Source organism: Typopeltis vanoorti, chromosome 2 (assembly GCF_054136105.1).
Source record: "Typopeltis vanoorti isolate ZY-2024b chromosome 2, IOZ_Tvanoo_1.0, whole genome shotgun sequence".
NCBI classification, from domain to species: domain Eukaryota; kingdom Metazoa; phylum Arthropoda; class Arachnida; order Uropygi; family Thelyphonidae; genus Typopeltis; species Typopeltis vanoorti.
The window spans coordinates 112,503,148-112,526,107 of NC_143550.1; the positions used below are offsets into that span (position 1 = coordinate 112,503,148).

The following is a 22,960-nucleotide window of genomic DNA, read 5'->3' on the forward strand; positions in this document are numbered from 1 at the left end:
TTTTTGACAAGTTAAAACTTAACTGATAGACTTATTGCCATTCTTACCAAACTTCTATATAGTTTTTTTACTACAATTTCCATTTATTGCTTTTTCATATTGAGCTTGATTTCAAAACAGTTCCTCAGATTTTAGAAAAATATAAATGCCATTAAATATAATTCTAGTCTGTTTTATGATAACTAATGTAATAATTTCACTTATTTAATTCCCTTAATCGATTTCAATGTCAAACAAATTAATTCTTAATCTGGTTAAATATTGAATTTAGGTCGTGCAGTGACCAGAACTTGTGTATCGATTGAAAATCTTGCTCCTGACTTTTTGGGAAAGAATGTAAAAGATATCCAAATCCAAGGCTTTTGCCCCTGTTGGAACTGCAATGAAGACTTATTACGATTGCAGGTATGTATATTTTTATATTAAAAATTAGGCATTATATCTATAGCTAAAAAACATGTTGAAGCTGAAATCATCATCATAATTTCCTGATGTGTACCCTCAAGAGAAGGAGGAAAGTCAGTATGATAGGACAGTATGATACTATATGATTAAGATTAATGATTATTAGTGCTATCTGATCCACCACATTAATCTGATATTTGTCGCCTTCATTAAGTGTACTGGAAATTAAGTTTCTCAGCAGTGTTAACCTAGCCTAAAACAACAAGCAAATGGTACATCAAGTTCCAATCCCATACATTTCAGGCATTTCAGAACCGATTTCCAGAATTCTGAAGAAATATGATTTAATGGCTACTTTTATTCCTATCAATAAACTCTCAACATATTTCCTCTCTTCAAAAGATAAATGCTCTCTGATGTCTCACCCGGGACAAGTTCCAAGGATAAGTTTCTTGTGACTGCTATCTATCCTACATTGGACAAACTGGATGCTCAAAGGAAAAGAGAATACAAGAACATCAATCATATATTTACCATAGGAAATCTGATAAATCTGGATTTGCCCAACATGGAATAGACACAGACCACAATACTTTGGTCTGAAACATGTCTACTATATCGTTGTCGATGCAAATTTGAATGTTTATTTAAGGAGAGTACTGTGGCCTTGCTTCACTACATGAATTTGAATCAGAATGACTGTCTATCATTATCAAAAATATGGGAGAGTCTGTTTAGAATAACTCATCATTCCATGTTTTTATTTTATTATTTATTTTATTTTATTTTATACTTGCTATTAAAACCAAGAATGGTATTTTATGAAATCATAAGGTCTTAAGAAACTAACAAGATGCTGTATTTATTGGGTGATCTGTAGAGTATGACATTATAAATTACACACACACAATATATATATATATATATATATATATTTTTTTTTTTTTTTTTTTTCAGAATTCATTTTCAGTCATTAAAGCTTTTTCATATATATATATATATTAGTCTTTTTTTCCTCACTGGCTGAAACCGATAAAATAGATAAGTTAATTTAATGGAGCACACAACATGTTTCATCAAAACGACTTCTTCAGATGTGGTAACACTAAAAGCAAATAAAAAAAACATAAAAACACTGTGCTATTATAATAACAGACTTGTAAACTGAAGTTAAATTTGAATTGTCATTATAGTCCGTTCTGTAGTTCTGTTGTCATGCAAATGCAAGCATATGAGTTCACAAGTATGCCAGTATCTAATGGCAAAACTGTGCGAGTCAGGTAGACTATAACTGAGGTGTTGCTGTTGATATGAGAAGGGTCTCTAGGACAATTTCTTTGGATTCCACTATGCACCGTTCCACTTCATCGTGATAAATATAAACGTTTGACGTTGTGTTCCAATCTACTCCCTGTTAGTGGCCTTCATCATTCACTGAAAATAAGATGTGACTTGAGAGTCTGCTTGCTCTGATTCTATTGTATGAAATGTCTCTCTGATGTTCCTCTAGCTGTAGGAGGATTGACTTCTCATTCTGGCCATAGTATGGCCTCTTTAGATAAAAGATCTAATTTCACTTTTTAGTAAATTAATTAGATGTTTTATCAGAATGTGTCACTGATCTTTCATCAGTGACACGAAATGGAACTTAGCCTATCTATTTAGAAAAAAACTCACTTTCGAAAATAGTTTAGCAGTATCTTTAGACCCCGTGTTGTGGAACACCATAAAAGAGATGGGCTTCAAGAACTCAAGAAATCAATAAATCTAACCTAATCAGGAAATTTAATTCACTCAGATTAACACAAGAACGATTCGCACCTAATAAGCGAAATGAAGACCTTAAAAAATTAGTAATAAACAAATCATCTTACACCCTTAGAAGGTCTTAATTTTGTTCCTTTGCCAAAATCCATCCCTAGAGAATTGTTTCTTACTAAGATAGAAAAAGCAAGCTCACTGCTTCCTGTGGCAGACACAAATTTACTTCGTATGGAGTTGATATTTGCGATTAATAATGCAAACCACCAGTCGACAACATTTCTCCTGGTGAAAGACTAGTCAAAAAACTTAAAAGGAATAGAGATATTATTATCCTCCAAGCAGACAAGGGCAATGCAATAGTTGTACTAAATAAAACAGCTTATCGTGAAAAAATCCTGATGTTACTAGAATCAGATACCTACTCTGAACTTGACCGAGACCCAACGAGAGAGAGAGAGAGAGATAATCGAACAAACAATCTCCTTAAGACGACAAGAAACACATGTCTTTCTCTTCAGTCCATACATCCACTTATTCCAAGATTACACGGCCTTCCAAAAGTGCATAAAGCAAATTGTCCGCTCAGGCCAATAGTTGATAGTATTGATTCGCCGACATATAAATTATCAAAATATCTAGCATCCTCCTTAAAAGGTCTAGTAGGAAAATCTTTCTCTTACATTAAAAATTCAATGGACTCATCATCATCAAATTTCAGCCATGTATCCTCAAGGGGTGTACAGGATATGATAGTACTACACTACAAATTTACATCATAACTAACTTCCTATCTACAATTTTCCTCCAGATCAGTCTGTTACTTGTCAAGACTCCAATGTTATCAGATCTTATATTTCTGTCCTCTAAGGCACTTTGTACCGTATCAATCCACCTATATCTTGGTCTTCCTCTGGGTCGTTTTCCTGCCAGCCTTGCAGAGAACACCTGTTTTGCCAATCTTTATCGCCCATTCTGTTTAAATGACCATATCACCTGAGATTAGCTCTGCTAACACATTCCTAGATGCTGATAATGTCAAGTTCTTTTCTAATATCCTCATTTTTAATATGATATTGCCATTGATGCCATCTGTTTATGCCTCTAATCTTTCACAGGATTCTCATGTCTGTGGTCTCTAGTCTTTGGTCAAGTGTTTTACTTCTGACCCAGCTCTCAGTTCCATAAGTTAAAACTTGTTTGAAGTTTGGAATGCGCTCCCTGTGATGAATATGATTTGGGGCCTCCCTCGATGAGTCCAATGACTCCCTGGAGTTGCCCGTAATAATAGTAATAGTAATAAACACTGTCTTGTATACAGCTAATTTAGTGTTCCGACTAATTTCTCTCTTATTCCATATGAATTTATTCAATTGACTTCCAACTATACCAGCTTTATTGATTCTGTTGTCTATTTCCATATTTAATTTACTATCTTCACTAAAAATCGTGCCTAAGTAGGTGAAATCTTTTACTTGTTCCACAAGTTCTCCGTTCACAATGCAGTTGACGTTTTCAACGATCCTGCCTATTTTCATTGTCTTTGTCTTTTTATTGCTGACCTTCATACCATATCTATTACAACAGTTATTCACTTTAGTCAAGGAATCTTGCAGACTCGTAGCAGATTTATTGATAAGTATAACATCGTTTGCATAAAGCAAAGAGCTGACATTAACATCCCCAATTTTGATATCATGTTTAATACCACTTTCCTTCATAATGTGATCCATATAGATAATGAATAACAGAGGGGATAATGTACATCCTTGTCTCACACCAAATTTAACATTAAACCATCTTCCTGTACTTCCTTCAATTCTAACTGCTGATTTACAACTCAGATAAAGACTAAATATTGCTTGATATAATGCCCCATTAACACCATATAACTGTAGCGTATTGTGAATAGCTTCTCTCTTGGCACCTTATCATATGCCTTTTCCAGATCTACGAAACTCAAATCTCAAATTCAATGGACTTCGCTTCTAAAATCAAAGATATAAAGCTGAAGAATTCCAATATTATGGTGAGCTTTGATGTTGTGGCACTTTTTACAAATGTTCCAATGCAAGATGTTCTCAGCATTTTAAAAAACAAGATCTCTAAAAGGATTTTTGCTCTCCTTTCATACTGTATTAGTTTGGGGTATTTTAAGTTTGAAGAGAAAATTTATAAACAGAACAAAGGACTAGCTATGGGTAGCTAGCCCCTATCTCCAATATTGGCCAACATTTTCTTCGAGGATTTTGAGGAAAAAGCCATCTCTAAAGCAACATTAAAACCTAGAACATGGCGCCACTATGTGGACGATATATTCCTTATTTGAGAGCATGGTGTAGAGAATCTTCACATCTTCCTAAATCATTTAAACAACTTCCACCAAGACATGAAATTTACCGTCGAGATGGAAGAAAATGGTTCCCTTTCAGTTCTAGACATGAAGCTTACTAAGATGTCTGATTCTTTAAGGATCTCAATCTTCAAGAAATCAACATACACGGATAGATACCTAGATGCATTCTCACATCACTATCCTGCATAAAAGTTTGGTATCATTTCCACGTTGGCTCACCGTGCTTGCTCAGTATTGTCTGATGAAGAAGAACTAAAAAATGAACTAAAATATCCAGAAAGAACCTTCTTAAATAATGGATACTATTCCAAAAACATTAAGAGGCCACTATACCAGCACTGTCAAAACAACACAGAGATCCCTAACAACCCCAAGGGTTATATTTCTTTACCGTACATCATCTCGCTCTCCCGGAAACTAGGAAGAATTTTGAAAAAAATTTAATATGAGAATGTGTTTTTCAACTCTTCCAAAACTAAGGTCAGTTCTAAGCCACCCAAAACAAGCTCATAACCATCTTCAGTTCCCCGGTGTATATAAAATAATATGTGATTGTGGGAGGCCATACTATGGCCAGAATGAGAATTCAATCCTTCTGTGGCTAGAGGAATATCAGAGAGATATTTCATACAATAGAATCAGAGCAAGTGGACTCTCAAGTCACGTCTTATTTTCAGTGAACACAAACGATGAAGGCCACCAACACAGAGTAGATTGGAACGCAACATCAAACGTTTATATTTGTCACGATGAAGTGGAACGGCGCTTAGTGGAATCCAAAGAAATTATCCTAGACCCGTCTCACATCAACAGCAACCTCAGTTATAGTCTACCTGACTCGCATAGTTCTGCCATTAGATACTGGCATACTCGTGAACTCATATACTCGCATTTGCACGACAACAGAATGGACTATAATGACAATTCAAATTTAACTTCAGTTTACAAGTCTGTTATTATAATGGCACAGTGTTTTTATGTTTCTTTTTAGTGTTACCACACCTGAAGAAGTTGTTTTGACAAAACATGTTGTGTGCTCCATTAAATTAACTTGTTATCTATTTTATCGGTTTCAGTCAGTCAAAAAAAAAAAAAAAAAAGAAAAGATGAACATATCTAATCACCGATTCAATGTAACTAATGTATATATATATATATATATATATATATATATATATATGTTTTTTTTTTTTACAGTTATGATTAATCTTTTCCTCAGTTATAACCTAACGTTACTGGATATATAACATTATGCAACTCATTCTGTTTTGAAATAAATCCATTGTTTGCATTCTACGACTTGTATCAACTGTTTTTGCCATCGAAGATGGTCTGTAATTTTCAGACTGAAATATTTGGCCTTATTTATAAACAAATAAATATTACATTTGCCTTGTGTTTTCATGTAAATAATTCATAGAATTTCAGAAATGCCACCTTGTATTACAATGTCAACAAAAACAGGTGAGATACTTTTGTAAGTGATTAGAATAAGACATTATATTCAGATAGTGCATATCAGGGAAAGAAAGGAAGTTCAAAACGAAACATGAAGACAAATGTCCTCAGCTGTTAGCAGTTTCAAATAGAATGATGGTGGTTAAATTTCAAAATTGGAAATGGAGAAAAAGAGAGACATAACATAAGAAGCCTGAACGGCAAAGAAATGGAGCTAGCTGAGGAATTAGATAAGTACCAGATCGACATAATAGGGGTGACTGAAACATAAACTGGTAAGACCTTTCTGAGCAATAAATACAAAATGTTATATTCAGGCAATGACAATCAAGGAAAAGAAGGAGTAGCCATAGTATTCAACACAAAATACGAGGCTAATCTTCTTGAATGGCAGTCAGTCTCAAGTAGAGTAATGTGGGCAAATATGAGAATGGGGAACTGGACAATGAGACTTATTTGTGCCTATTGTCCCACAGAAGGTTCTACTAAGGTAGAATGGAGGAATGTTTTGAGGCTTTAGAAAAAGCAACTGACACAATGAAAAATTGGTCCTTGTTGGGGATCTAAATAGCAGAGTAGGAAATGATTGTGAGACATACAAAAATATTTTGGGAAAATTTGGAGAAAAGAGGAAAGCTAATAATAATGGCAAATATCTGTTGGATTTCTGCTCAGGACATGGACTGGTTATTACTAACACCATGTTCCAACATAAAAATGTGCACAAATTCACATGGAGAGAAGAGGCTAGGAATAAGAACAGTCTCATTGACTATGTTATTGTTGATAGTGATGTTTTCTCCCTGGTGCAGGACACTAGAGTGTACAGAGGATTTGAAATTGGAAGTGATCACTATTTAGTCTTGAGCAGGATAAAATTGAATTTCATATTGAAAAGAATAACATGTAAGAAAGTTTTAAAGCGAATAAAAGTTGAGGTGAACTGTAGACTAAAATACACAAATATTATTGAAGAAAAAATGAAAGAGTTTGAGAACAGGAATCAAACCTTGGAGATTCAGTGGCAAACTCTGAAGAAAACGTTGATTGATTCTGCCAGAGAGGCATGTGGTGAGGTTGTCTGCAAGAATGAAAAAATCAGAACTCCCTGGTGGACACAGGAAGTTAAAGAGGCAGTGAAGGAAAAGAAGAAAGCATATCAAAAGTTCTGTCAAATAAGTCAGCTTGTGCTCTTAGAGAATACAGAGACAAAAGCAAGAATGCTAAACACTGTGTAAAACTAGCTAAACAAAAGTCATGGGTGGACTTTGGCAAGAATATAGAAAATAAATATCAAGAAGGTGGCAAAATATTCTGGAGGTTGTTGAAGAAGCTTAGGAATGGAGGAAAGAGTGGTGTAAAAGGAGTTAGAGATGATAAAGGTGACATAAAAACGGGAGAAAAAGATATCCTTGAAGTATGGAGTAATTACTTTGAAAAGCTGCTAAATGAAACAAGCAGTGATGATAGCACAGTGGTAAAAAACACTGACTAGGCATGCAGTCAGGAATACATATCCATACTTGAAGTAGAAAAAGCCATCAAAGGCTTGAAATGTGGAAAGGCAGCAGGAGTAGATGATATTCGACCAGAAATGCTGAAGAATGGTGGTATAAGAGTGTTACAGTGGCTGCACTGCATAGTTCAGAAAGCCTGGACAGAGGGACGAATTCCTGATGATTGGAGTAGAGCTCTCATAGTACCCATATATAAAAAGGGAAATAAAACTGAATGTGAGAATTACAGAGGGATTTCCCAACTAAGTGTTCCTGGCAAGATCTATGCAAGTATACTTGAGAAACGGTTGAGAAGAATTGTGGAAGGAAAGCTTGGTGAAGAACAAGCTGGATTGAGGCCAAATAGAGGCTGTCAGGATCAGATCTTCACTTTATGACAAATAGTTGAGAAATCATGGGAACATAACAAAGATCTGTAGTTAAGTTTTGTTGATTTGGAAAAGGCATATGACAAGGTGCCAAGAGAGAAGCTATTCAATACGCTACAGTGGTGTGAATGGGGCATTATATCAAGCAATACTTAGTCTTTATTTGAATTGTAAGGCAGAGTTAGAATTGAAGGAAGTACAGGAAGATGGTTTAATGTTAAATCTGGTGAGACAAGGATGTACATTATCCTCACTGTTATTCATTATCTGTATGGATCACATTATGAAGGAAAGTGGTATTAAACATGATATCAAAATTGGTGATATTAATGTCAGCTCTTTGCTTTATGCGGATGATGTTATACTTCTAAATAAATCCACTATAAGTCTCCAAGATTCTCTGACTAAATTGAATAGCTGTTGTAATAGATATGGTATGAAGGTCAGCAATAAAAAGACAAAGACAATGAAAATAGGCAGAATCATTGAAAATGTCAACTGTGTTGTGAATGGAGAACCTGTGGAACAAGTGAAACATTTCAGCTAATTAGGCACGATTTTTAGTGAAGATAGTAAATTAAATATGGAAATAGACAACAGAATCAATAAAGCTGGTATAGTTGGAAGTCAATTGAATAAATTCATATGGAATAAGAGAGAAATTAGTCGGAACACTAAATTAGCTGTATACAAGACAGTGTTCAAACCAGTTTTAACTTATGGATCTGAGAGCTGGGTCAGAAGTAAAACACTTGACCAAAGACTAGAGACCGCAGATATGAGAGTCCTGAGAAAGATTATAGGCATGAACAGATGGCATCAATGGCAATATCATATTAAAAACAAGGATATTAGGAAAGAACTTGACATTGTCAACATCCAGGAATGCGTTAGCAGAGCTAATCTCAGGTGGTATGGTCACTTAAACAGAATGGGCGAAGAAAGATTAGCAAAACAAGTGTTCTCTGCCAGGTTGGCAGCAAAATGACCCAGAGGAAGACCAAGATATAGGTCGATTGATATGGTACAAAGTGCCTTAGACGATAGAAATATAAGATCTGATAATGTTGGAGTCTTGACAAGTAACAGACTGATTTGGAGGAAAATTGTAGATAGGAAGTTAGTAATGATGTAATTTTTTTCATGTAGTACTATCATATCGTATACACCCCCTTGAGGGTACATGGCAGGAATTTGATGATGATGATGAAAAAGAGAGAGAGATTTAATTGGTCTCATAAAAGGGGATAACAAATAGAAGAAGATTTTTGATTAATAGCTGGCATGAATAAAAAGGGGAAGTTAATCCTTATTGAAACATCTGAGTAGGAAATGAATTCAAGGCACTAAAAACGAGAGTACTCTGGATGTCAGTAAAGCTTTGGGACTGGGCGGTATTTCACCACGAGTTTTGAGAGAATGCGCTAACGAACTTACAGTGCCTTTAACCTGGCTTTTCAGTGAAAGTCTTGCTGCGGGAAAGCTGCCCAGTAAATGGAAGGAAGGTAAGATAGTGCCATTGCATAAGGTTGGTAACAGACTGGAAGTGTCTAATTATAGGCCAGTCTGTGTGTCATCAGTAGTTGTTAAGATCTTGGAGAAAGTAGTGAGGGACCGTATACAACATTGGACAGATGAGGGTAATGGTATCTGTGAGAGTTAACATGGATTTGTGAAAGGGCACTCTTGTTTTAGCAATATGCTAGCCTTTTATAATAAAGTTACAAGAGCAGTAGATGATGGAAAGGCATATACTGCCATTTTCTTGGATTTAGCGAAGGCATTTGACAGGGTGTCACATGATAAGCTGATATTTAAGTTGCAGCACATGGGTCTGGATGTCAGATTGGTCAACTGAATTCAGGATTGGCTGTCTGATAGGTATCAGAGAGTTGTGTATGGTGGAGCAGTTTCAAGGAGGCAGAGGGTTACAAGTGGGGTCCCACAGGGCTCAGTACTAGGACCTATATTGTTTAAGCTTTATATCAATGACATTGCCAGTGGGTTGCAAGGGGGATATTCAGTTGTTTGTGGATGATGCGAAGCTGGGAAGGATTATTAGTAATAGTGCAGATGTGGTAGCCCTGCAAGAGGATTTGAATAAGCTAGATAGATGGGCAAATGAATGGGGGGTGTCAGTTTAAATCAGCAAAATGTAAGGTCTTGAGGTTTGGGAAACATCAATGGGATGCTGCATTCTCTATTGGAAGAGTTATACTGGAGGAAGTAGGGGAGACAAGAGATCTGAGGTTGATGATTGATAGAAACCTGAAATTTAGGGGACACATTGCAAAGGTGGTGAAGGTAACACAGAGGATTGCTGCAATTATGAGAAGGACATTGACCTGCAGAGATAAAAGGGTTATCATTCCGTTGTATAAGTCTCTGATCAGACCACAATTAGACTATTGTTCTCAGATTTGGTCCCCAGGATTTGAAGGGGATAAATTAACTGTGGAAAGGATACAAAGATGGTTTCAGGACTGTACAAGGATAGTTAATGAGGATCGGCTGAGGGAATGTGGACTACAGAGTTTGGTGGATAGAAGAAAGAGAGGTGATATGATTGAGACTTTTAAACTGTTGAGAGGTGGTTACAGGGTTGACACTGGGGAGTTCTTTCGCTTGGTTGAACAGCAGGAAGGAGTGATGACAAGATGCCATCCCTGGAAGTTATGAAAGAAACTGTGAGCAAGAGGGTGAGGAGTGGTTTATTTGCATGGAGGGTGGTTGAACCGTGGAATGCATTGCCTGATGGAGTGGTGAGAGCGAGAACGGTCAATGAGTTTAAGGAGTGGTATGATAGACTTTGTGTTTCTTAAGGGGGACCTCCCCTCGATGAATTTTGACAGAATTTATGTTCTTAGGAAGGACCTTCCATGATGAGTCTTTTGACTCCATGGAGGCCTGAATGATGATAATAATAATAATAATAATAAAATGTTTTGGGATAATTGCTGAAGAAAGAATAAAGCTAATAGCAGGTTTGTGGTAAGTTCCTTCTGGATTTCTGTTCAGAACATAGTCTATGTTAAAACAAGGTGTTGATAGTGAGTAAAAATGTGCATCAATTCACATGGAAATAAAACATGCAAGAAATATAAAGTCTTGTTGAACAAAAAATCTAGTCCTAACACCCTTGCTAATCACATTCTTACATAATTTCAATGAATGACTTCTCATTCTCTCCCTGCCAAATACTGAAAAAAGTTTTCATTGTCAATCCAGTAAAACCTATTTAATAATTTATATGTTTCAACCATGTCTCCTCTTTTTTGCTTATGAGCTAGTTTTTGAAGCCTGCAGATCTTCAATCTATTCTCATAGAGAGTATTCCACAGACTTGTCACAATTTTTGTCACTTCCCTCTGGAGCTTTTCCACCACCTCTTCATCCCCCACAGAATCCAGGTGACCAGATCTGTGTACAGTAGTCAAGGTGTGGCCTATTAAAGCCTCATAAAGTGGAATATTATCCTCCTATCTGTTCTTGTCAGTGTGTTCTTCAACAACCATGTAATCTGATGTTCTGTTATTATTATTATCCTTTTACAATATACTCTCTAAACTTCAATTTGCTGTCCACAATCATCCCCAAGTCTCTGGCTTCATCAGTTTCCTGTGGTTCAGTTACATCAGTATAGTACACGCCCTGTGATCTCTTCTTCCCAAAGTGCATCACCTTACACTTGGCCATATTCAACTGGCAGCCATTTACCTTTTCTCCATACCACCAGTGTCTATTTAAGTCATCCTGTAGGATCTCTACATCATCTTCATTTACTATCTCCCTTTCTAGTTTTGCATCATCTGCAAACAATGGAATATTTCCCTTTAAATCATTTCCTATTATCACTGATGTACAAATTGAACAACAGAGAACCAAGTAGAGCTGGTGATCTCACAACATAAAGCCTCTCCCAGTCAAGTCATCCTCACTTTCCCATGGTATGTCTTGTTTCCACAAACAGGGCTCTAGCATGGCAAGTATTGCTGCCTTAAATGAATATCTTCCCTAGTTGTGAGGAAATGCCAACTAGAGCTCTAGGTGGTAGATGTTTTTCATCACCTGGTGTTTCACCAAGCGATGAAAAATCAGTTCACATATGGATTAGTTTAAGTGTTGATTATTATTCCTAAAAAAGTTCTTCACAGTATGAACAACTCCAGAGAAACATAACTAATTCGTTTATTGAACTTTCTGGTATTTTGCTGGATTTCCAACCAGCATTCTCTGAGCCATAATTACAAATGTGTCATACACACAATGCTTAATTACTTCGGTAGAGAAACATTTCAAATTGTAACCGAAAAGGAATTAATGTCCCAGCAAGGTGCCCTCTAGCGGCTGGATAAAAATAAAGTTAATTCAGAAAAGTCAGAGTAAATGTGGCCTTAGAATGACAGTCTCCCAGATCTTTAGCAAATTAATAGCTATATTTGATGAGCTTGGGGATATTAACTGATATACCAGTTTGTCCAAAATAGGCTAAGTTTCAGATACAAGGAACTTTATACACTCCACTCTAAGATGTGTAAGAGGATGAAGCTGATCCTTAGGAGAATGAATAAATGTTGCTAGTTGGTTTGAAAGTGGTATGGAGATTATATGCAGAGAACTTTAGCTAAAAGATGGGAACAGTTTTTGTTGTAATCTTATGTGTGGATTGTAGTAGGAGAGGTGGGGGGGGCATGCAGTATTTTATCCATTGTATAGGGGCTGTAGCCATTGGCTAAAAAGTGTTGATGGCAAAGTTCAGTAGCCAAGGCTGTACCATTTGAATAAATTTCTGTGGCTCTATGTATAAGTGTTTTGAGGATGTTATACTGTTGGGATGAGTAATGGTGACTGCTTGTATAAGTACTCTACTGTGTGTGTGCAGATACCCTATGAACAATAAAGGATAATGAATCATTATCCTTTATTGTTCATAGGTAACATTTGGTAACTGTGTAACTATTGTCTAGGAAGGGAACACAGTTGTTAGTTTCTTTTTCTATAGTGAAGTATATTTTTGGATGTTGGCTGTTTAAGTGTACTAAAAAGGTATCTAATGTATTTGGGCCATGAGGCCAAATAGCAAACACATCATCTACATAGCCGGCCTGGTTGGCCGAGTGGTAGCATATCCACTCTCCACCAAAAGGCTGCGGGTTCGAATCCTGCCGTAGGCATGGATGTTTGTGATTGTCTGTGAAAATACTAGTGGTGGGCAGTAGATGACATTTGCGTAGTTGCAGTTCGTTGTATATTGTAGATTGAGTGGTGGAGACAGAGAGTTGCAGTAGGTGCCCTCCCTCGATGAGTCTTTGGACTCCCTGGAGGTGTCACATAATAATAATAATAACAATATAGCCAGGCTGTTGATTTGTGTGTAGTTGTGTTGTGTCTGATTTTCTAGAAATTCCAGGTACAAATTGGCAAGGGTGAGGGAACCCACAGCAGTTCCATCTAGGTGTTATATATATTTTTCCTTTCCATAACAAATAACTGTATGTTTCCAAACTGAAAAGTAATTTATTCCATAGCACATGACAGATTAGTTGTATTATCATTATACTAGAATCATTATAATTGATAACAGAAGCTTGGTGTGTGAAGGCAAAGATATTCTTGATGGCTGGAATAATTATTTGAAAGATTCATGAATGACATTAGAGTGACAACACAGTCTTCTTCCTTTTCTCCAGTTTACTGAGCCACCTAAGGTTTGTGGCAAGTACCAACTTCTTCCACTCTTTTCCATTTTGAGCTCTTCCAGTCCAGTCCAGTCCAGTCCATGATTTTTATCTCAGCTGTCTTTTTGGATGTTATCCTCTCAACATTGCTATGGTCTTCCTCTAGGTCACTTTCCATCAAACCTCATCCTGAACATTTGTTTAACCACATTCTCTCCTCACCCATTTCTGTAATTTCATCAATTAGCAGTAGAATTATAGAGTTCATATAATTCATGATTGTCTCTTCTTCTTCTTCATCCTGTTGTGTTATCTCTTACTGGTCCAAAGACTTCTAAGGATTTTATTTTGATATATTTGCAAAGCATTTTCATCTTGGTCAGTTATTCTCCAAGTTTCTGCTTCATATAAAACAGTGGGTCTAATGATTGTCTTCTACTGTTTGCAGATGATGCAAAACTAAGGAGAGTGATGAAGAATCAAGCAGATGTTGTGGCCTTACAGGAGGATTTGAATAGATTGTATAAGTGGGCAACAGGATGGAACTGCCAGTTCAGTGTTGCAAAGTGTAGCGTTCTGAAAAAGGCAACAATGAGATGCAAAGTATATGTTTGGTGGGAATATTTTGGAGGAAGTTGAGGAGACAGGAGACCCTGGAGTGGCAGTGGAGAAGAATCTGAAGTTCAGAGGTCACATTGCTTAAGTTGTGAAGTCATCACACCAGATTATGGCAATGATGCAGAGGACCTTAACATGTAGAAAAAAAGAAGTTCTGGTTGCATTGTATAAGGCCTTGATCAGGCCTTGTATGGATTGCTGTGCACAGATTATGTAGATGATGAATAACAACAGAGGGGATAATGTACATCTTTGTCTCACACCTGATTTATCATCGAAACCATTTTCTGTACTTCCTTCAAGTCTAACTGCTAACTTACAACTCAAATAAAGACTAAGTATTGCTTGATATAATGTCCTATTTACACCATATTAATGTTTTGAATAGCTTTCCTCTTGTTCCAGATTATGAAACTTAAATACAGATTCCCATGATTTCTGAACTATTTGTCTTAAATCTAATCCTGACAACCTACATTTCGTCTGAATCTGGCTCGTTCTTCACCATTCTTCCCTTCCACAATTTTTCTTACCCAATTCTTAAGTATACTTGCATAAATCTTATCAGGAACACTCAATAGGAAATACTCTGTAATTTTCACAACTTTATTTCCCTTTTTATAGATGGTACTATGAGCTCTACTCCAATCATCCAGAATTTGACTCTCTGATCAGGCCTTCTGAAATATGCAGTGCAGCCACTGTAAAACTTTTATACTTCCATATTTGAGCATTTCTAGTTTATTATCATCTACTCCAGCTGCTTTTCCACATTTGAGGTATTCCAAATTAATTTAATACACCTCAAGGGCCTACTCTATAAATGCTATCATATTATTATTATTATTATTATTATTATTATTATTATTATTATTACCACCCCAAGACCTCATGGAGTCAAAGACTCATCTGGGAGGTCCTTTTATCACACACACATTTCATCATACCGTGTCTTAAACACACTCAAACTCCTTGCAGACACCACACTCTCAGGCAAGGCATTTCAATCATTCACAACTCTGCACGAAAAAAACCTGCCTCTCACTCCCCTACTCACACCCTCTTTATGCAGTTTCCAGGGATGACCTCTGGTTCTCCCCTGACCTCCCACTATTTTCTGTAGAACTTCTCCACCATTGATCCTATAACAACCCTTACCAACTTGTAGGTCTATCATATCTCTCCCCTCTTCCTCCTGTCCACCAGACCCTGCAAATTACATCTTCTCAATCTTTCCTCATACTCGACATTCCAGAGGTCAGAAACTACCTTAGTCAGTCGTCTTTGAACCCTTTCCAACATCTCTTCATCCTTCTGAAAACCCAGTGACCAAATCTGGGCACAATAGTCCATGTGTGGCCTAATCAAAGCCTTATACAACAGAACAAGAATCTCCCTACTTCTACACGTCAGTGTCCTCCGCATCATTCCCAGAAGCCTTTGTGTTGTCTTCACAATTTTGGCGATGTGTCGCCTAAATTTTAGATCCTTATCCACTATCACTCCTAGATCTCTTATTTCCTCTACCTCCAACAATATATTCTTAAGTATACTTGCATAAATCTTATCAGGAACACTTAGTAGGGAATTACTCTGTAATTTTCACATACAACTTTATTTCCCTTTTTATAGATGGTACTACGAGAGCTCTACTCCAATCATCCAGAATTTGACTCTCTGATCAGGCCTTCTGAAATATGCAGTGCAGCCACTGTAAAACTTTTATACTTCCATATTTGAGCATTTCTAATTTATTATCATCTACTCCAGCTACTTTTCCACATTTCAGGTATTCCAAATATGCTTTTCTAAAATCTACAAATAAAATACGGACATCCTGATTACATTCCCATTTTTTTTCTTTAATATTTGTGTTAAAATCTGACAATTTTTGACCTATTTCTTCTGTTGCTTGATATTCACCTACAATTTCTTGCGCTTATAGTAAGATTCTTTTTTAGTGTAATATTATATAAATTTTTGGAGCCTACAATAAGGAGCATGTAATTTTGCATTCATTTCTGTTTCCTTTTTTTTATATGTTGGTATGATTGATGATTCTTTCCATTCTAAGAGGTACCTCTTCATTTTCCCATATTAAATTTATCAGTTTATGTATTTCTGTCATTAATTCACTATCATGATATTTGATGACTTTAGTTATTACTATTCCATCAATACCTGATACTTTGTTTCTGGGTGAGTGGTATGATATGTTTTCTGTTCAAGTGTTAGCAGATTTGCCATAGTTTAGGAATTTGTTAAAGTGCTCTCTCCATTTGCTTTTTCATCTCTAGTGGCTAATGTTTTTCCATTACTGTTGTTAATTATTGTTGTTTTCATAAGCAGATTTTTTTTTTGTTTGTTTGTTTCTGATTTCATAGAAGAATTTCTTTTGCTTATTTAGTGTAAATTATGTCTGGATTTCTTCAATCTGTTCATGTAAAACTTTTCTTTTCTGTTGTCTGATTATTTTATTGGCTTTCTTTCTGCTCCCTTTCTGAGCATCATGAATATCAGATGGGCTATGAAACCAAAACAGCAGTAGAAAAATATACAAGAAGAATGCATTCAGTAGTGAATATCAATACTTAAAGTAGAAAAAAAAGCCATCAGAAACTTTAAATATGGAAAGATAGCTGAAATAGATAGTATTTGATCAGAAATGCTCAAATAAGAGGCATAAAATTTTATAGCAGCTCTGCTGCATAATTCAAAAGGTCAAAGTCTGGTGGTGGGAGAACTAGGGGCCATCCATGGAAACTGAGCAAGAGTGTAGTTAGCAAGGGTGTTAGAACTAGGTTTTTTACTTGGAGAGTGGTGAATGAGTGGAATAAGCTGCCTGAGTTTGTTGTGGGTGCCATGACTGTAAATGAGTTCAAAGCAAAATATGATAGATACTGTGCAAATGCTGAATAGTTGTTCTTGACATGATGTTTAGAGCCACCCTCTATGAGTCTAAGGATTCCTTGGAGTTGCCTGTAATAATAATAATAATGATTGGAGTAGTGCTCTTATAGTACCCACCAATAAAAAGGGAAATAAAACTGAATGAGAATTACAGAGAAATTTCCTACTGAGTGTTCCTGATAAGATTTATGCAAACATAGCAGAGAAGAAGAAGCAAAGAAACATTCTTGAAGAGAAACTTCTGAAAAAACAAGAAACTTAGGTTCGTGCTAAATTTGGGGGGGGGGATTAGATTCATCTTCAGGATTAGATTTTTACTTTAAGACCAAATAGTTGGAAAACATGGTAATATTTTGGATCTTTATTTAAGTTTTGCAGAAATGGAAAAGACATATGATATCCTTTTCAAGGCCAAAAGCTAAGTGCTCAGAAAGAAAGCTGTTCAAAACATGACAGTTGTACCGTATTATACCATAATAATATGGTATAAATTGAACACTATAGAGAGCAATATATAGTTTATATTTAAATTACAATCAGCAGAATTGAGGTGATATAGGAAGACAGTTTCATGTAAAATTAGCTGTGAGAGAAGGATGTACACTATCTCTTTTATTATTATCTATGGATCACATTATGAAGAAGGATGAGACATTAAGCCTAATATCAAAACTGGAGATATTGAACTCAGCTCATTACTTCCATGCAGTTGATGTTGCACTCCTAAATAAATCCAGTACAGGTCTTCAGAACTCTTTAATATGTTTGTGCCAGGCAGTTTCCACACATGTGTAAACTGCCCTTGGAGAACTAGCTTTAGCATATGTATTCCACTTCCACATCGAACAGTTGCACTTTTACAAAGCTTATACAGCATATTAGTTGCAACCTTTTTAGTAATTTTATTTGTAAAATTAGCATCTGTAAAATGTCTTAATGATATTGAAAATCTTGAATGCAATTTGAACTGATTTCAAGTTATGTATATACATATACAGGTGTTCGGGATAAATTTGACATATTTATAATTAATTATATTTTTCCGTAAGTTACATGTATTAACACACACTTCTCTTCATTTAAAAGTTTGGACCCTTCTTCATTCATATACAAGATGTCAGAAAGGATGGATAGCTGGAACCCACCTGAATCATGGAAGAGAATAACTTGTATCATGATGATTCGTGCCCGCCATCAAAATAAGGATATTACGACTGCTGCCCAATGCTCCCTGAATACAGTAAAAACAATCAGGCATGAACTAGAGACTTGCAATGGTAACTACGAGGATGTAGCAAGAAGAAAGATCCCTAGCAGACGATCTGATTGCGTTCATACAGCAGAATTCCTCGCAAATCTGCAGGAACAGGTGTTGAAGAACCCTGGCATTGGAATTCGGGCTTTGTTCGTGGAGTTGCTAACTGTAGTCAAGCCCTGGATAACAAGGGTAGCCAATGGTAGGCCGTATGTATGGCAGCAGGATTCGGCCCCTTGCCACACCTCTGGGAAAAGTCAAAAATGGTTGTCTGAAAATTTCTACGACTTCACCAGTCCAAATGTTTGGCCTCCAAACTCCCCAGACCTTAACCCCATGGATTATTTTGTATGGGGTGCAGTTGAAAAAGACACCAATCGCACTTCCAGTAATACAAAAGCCCAGTTAATGGATAAAATTAAAACAGTTTTTGCGGCCCTTCCCAGGGAGACTGTAGCATCAGCTTGTTCGAGGTTCCGAAGCAGAATTGAAGCTGTGATCGATGCTAATGGTGGTTATTTTGAGTAAATCTTGTTGATAGTATTGTAATTAACTCTGCCTGTAATGTTTTTTTGTCAATTCATTAAATTTAATAGATACAAAGAAGATTTTCTTTTTCCTTACGAAACTGTCAAATTTATCCCGAACACCCTGTATATGTATATACACACACACACACATGCATCTTTGTTTGCTTTAGAAAATTTGCTGTACAAAAATTGTGTTTTCTGTTGTTTGTTGTTATGTTCCATCGAGTCGTTTTCAACTTCTGGTGATTCTGTGAACATATTCTCTCCATTCAGATCTGTCCCTGGCCATATCTTGCAGAATTTCCAGGTGCATTCCAGTTGCTTCTTTAACTCCATCCATCCATCTAAATCTTGGTCTTCCTCTTCTCCTACTTCCATCAACTTTAGCAAGCATCCTCATCTTCTCCAGACTGCCATTTACTTGTATAATATATCCAAAGTATGACAAATTTTGCTTGATGATCATAGCTTCAAGGGAGCAATCTGGCTTTATTCTATCACTGATTTATTGGTTTGCTTGGCAGTCCCAGTGACTATATTATAAACAGCTGTTATACTTATTTTCTGCAACTGAAAATTTGAAAGAGGATGTTAGGACAAATGTATTTAGTTAGATACTGTGTTGCTGTTTTTAGCATCCATGTAGCTTAGCATTTATGGGCAGAAACTTTCATTATGATGGATCCTTTCAGTTGTTTCTAATTACACCAAGTGTTGCTAAATATAGTACATAGACTGTAAATGTCTCTATACTGTATTAAGTGATGCAATAAAGCTACTTATTTTCTTACTTCTGCAGTATAGTGGCTGTTGGGGATGAAATGGTTTCTTTTTATTAAAAGAACAGATGTATTAAGTAAAAATTTCTCAAATCCTGAATAAAAACAAATCCCTCTATGTATTATAAGAAGTGGACTGTGTCTGTTGATCTCCAACAAAATACTAAAATATGCAAGGTATCTATTACTTGATAAGACAGAAGAGCTGCTGACAAAAAGGAAAAAAATATGCAAATGAACGTAGGATTCTCAAAAGAGTGGATAATTCTGATAATGATATCAGAAATTATTTATGTATAACTTCTGATCATTGATCCATCACCAGCATTCCAGAGTCTTAACTGCAGAATAACACACATACCACAATAACAATAAATTTATTATGTAAATATTTCATCTTATGTATCGTAAGACATCATCAATACAAACATTAAACAGCAATAAGAATTGAATAAAGAAACAGTAGAGCACATATGTTAAATTGGAATTCCTCTATGTATACATTTGCTTGTTAACAAATTAAAACTATTGGCTGAAAATAAAAATTAGTTAAAAATAAAATATATATAATAGATTACAAATTTATTGAATACAATTGAGGATAACAACTTCCCACACTTTTGGAATAGTGAGACAGTTGTTACGATTGAAGTTGATGAAGTAGGGCTTCAGCAATTTCTTTGTATAAACGTTCATGTTTATATATGGATGTTTGCAGCAACTTGGTGTTTTCCCATTGGATCCTGTGAGTGTTTTCAATTCCATGTTGTGCCAGGCAAGATTTGTGAGGTTTGATAATCCAGATATGGCTTTGATGTTCGGAGATATGTTTATTTACAGATCCTCCTTTTTGCCTATAGTAAAACAAATTTCATGAACATGGTGCTTGGTATATGCCAGGCAGCATCATCATTGGTGAGAGCTTGTCTTTTAGAGAAAGTACAGGTTATGAATTTGGTTGATGGGTTTATAGGTAGCAAAAAAATGAGTTGATATTGTTTCAATATTCTCTCTAATTTTTGCTGGGACATGTGCCATGAAAAACATTTTGCTTGCAAGTTTCCAGTCTCAGACTGAATGTGTGCAGTAGCCTGTACTCACATTAGTGAAAGTCACAAGCCACAAACTCCTCTTAATTTGAACATAATGTTGGTGTTGCCATGTCAACAAGTTTGTCCTGCCACTCACATCTAAATGCACTTCTTTTCTACATTAACTTTGACAATAACATTTTAAAGCACTTAAACTACTAATGTAATATTTCTCATATTAATGTTGCCCTTTTTGCATCTAGCTGAAAATCTGTAAAACTGTGAGCACTAAATCAATTTGCTTAAATCTGCATGGCTACAAAAATCTATCCCTGTTTTCACAGTTTTTTATTTTCTAGACAATAGACATGCTAAACAGAAATGCCTCTGCAACTTGCTTACTTCAGCTTCATTTTGCCCACATGGTGCAGACTAGAAGTAACTAATTGGAATGTATTAAGTTGGAATAGGTTAGAGTAATATTGGAGTGGAGATATTTGAGAAATGACTAAATAAAATAAGTGACAAGTATGAATTATCACATAATTCATTTTTATAATATATACAAAAATTATTGACTGTAAATTAGAAATTCTGAAAGCAAAAATTTTGTGTGTGCAGTTACTAGCCATGGATGTGCACTGCTTTTTGGACTGGTGTGCATGTGCATACATGCACAGCTTAGAGGAAACATTGGTTTGATAAATAAATTCCTGAGAATAAGTGAAGCTGTAAAAGATTTTATTGATCTGTTTTAAGGTAGTTTGCTTGAATTTTCTTGATAAAATTAAGTTTCATGGTTACATTAGTATTGAGATTCCATGGGATCTGATATATTTGCCAAAGATGCATTGCCTTGATTCACATCTGGATTTCTTCCCAACTAACTGTACTACCCAAATTGGTTGAGAAGTGATGAGCATGATGAGAAGCTCCATCAGGATGTGACTACCATGGAGCAGCTGTTCCACGTAATAAGAAATTTCATTAGGTTGGCTTCTTATCAGGGAAACTCCTAGAAGTGTTTACAAATGCAAAACACCAGCAAATTCTTAATTCTTGTTAAAATACTATCTAGATGTAAATTTTTGTACTGCTTTGAAATTTTGAAATCTGATTTGAATTGCTGGCACCTGAATTTTATTATATTTTACCCCAAGAACAAAAAAAAATATCAAGTTGTAGTGTTTTTAATATGATGTTAATTATATTTTTTCAAAATACTCAGATGCATTACCCATTTTTACATAAATACCTTATATTTAAACAGTTTTGACTATATAAAATGCTCTACTTTAGAAAAATAATTATAATTACTTGTTCTACATTTTTTCTTCTTTTTTTTATACTTATAGTCTCTACTCAGTTCTCATCTCATCACACCTGAAATTCATTCTCAAATAAAGGAAATAGTGTCTTCCCAAAGTCCTTCACTAAGAGGTTATCTTAGTTTACTTGTTATGTGCTCAGAATTAACTCAAGCTGTTGCCTTATTGATAGATCGTTGTCCCTCTGCATTGCTCCCTTATGCTTTGGATACTTTTGATAATAGTCATGATAAGGTGATTATACCTTGTTTTTTTACATTCATCTTATTTTCATATATCTAGAAATTACTGCTCTCCTATAATAATCTGGCTAACTAATGTAAGTATCTTTTATTTCAAAAAATTACATTTAAATATCACTTGCTTGTTTGTGTGATGCATTCACTGTTACAAAGTGTAAGGTTTGAAATTTGGTGAGCAACAATGGGATGCAAAATATACACTTGTTAGGGAAACTTTGAAGAAGGTAGAGGGAGATGAGAGATCTGGAAGTGGTGGTGGACATGAACCTGAAGTTTTTAGGTGCCACTTTGTGCAAGTTGTGAAGTCATCGCATCAGATAATAGCAATGACGTGGAGGACCACGGCATGCAGAAATAAAGAGGTTATGGTTTCATTGTGTAAAGCCTTGATTAGGCCTCATATGGATTATTGTACACAGATTTAGTCACTTTGTTTTCATGCAGATGAGGATATCTTAGAAACGGTCTGGAAAAGATTCATAAAGATGGGAACTCATCATTGTCATCAAATTCCTGACATGTACCCTCAAGGGGTGTACAGAATATGATAGTACTACATGAAAAATTTACATCATTACTAACTTCCTATCTATAATTTTCCTCCAAAATCTGTTACTTGTCAAGACTTTCAATTTTCAGATCTTATATTTCTATTTTCTAAGGTACTTTTTACCATATCCACCCACCTATATCTTGGTCTTCCTCTGGGTCGTTTTCCTGCCAA

At 35.7% G+C, this 22,960-nt stretch overlaps 1 protein-coding gene across 5 annotated transcripts in view; it reads left to right on the forward strand.

Moving 5' to 3' along the window:
* The window catches only part of LOC150109341 (BLOC-2 complex member HPS3), a 386,547-nt gene that overhangs the window by 326,795 nt on the left and 36,792 nt on the right, over positions 1 to 22,960 (forward strand). For all 5 annotated transcript variants that reach the window (XM_090407481.1, XM_090407512.1, XM_090407505.1 and 2 more), the window contains 2 exons: positions 272 to 405; positions 22,022 to 22,228. In XM_090407481.1, coding sequence (XP_090263607.1) covers positions 272 to 405; positions 22,022 to 22,228 — 341 coding nt within the window. The remainder of the gene's footprint in view (positions 1 to 271; positions 406 to 22,021; positions 22,229 to 22,960) is intronic.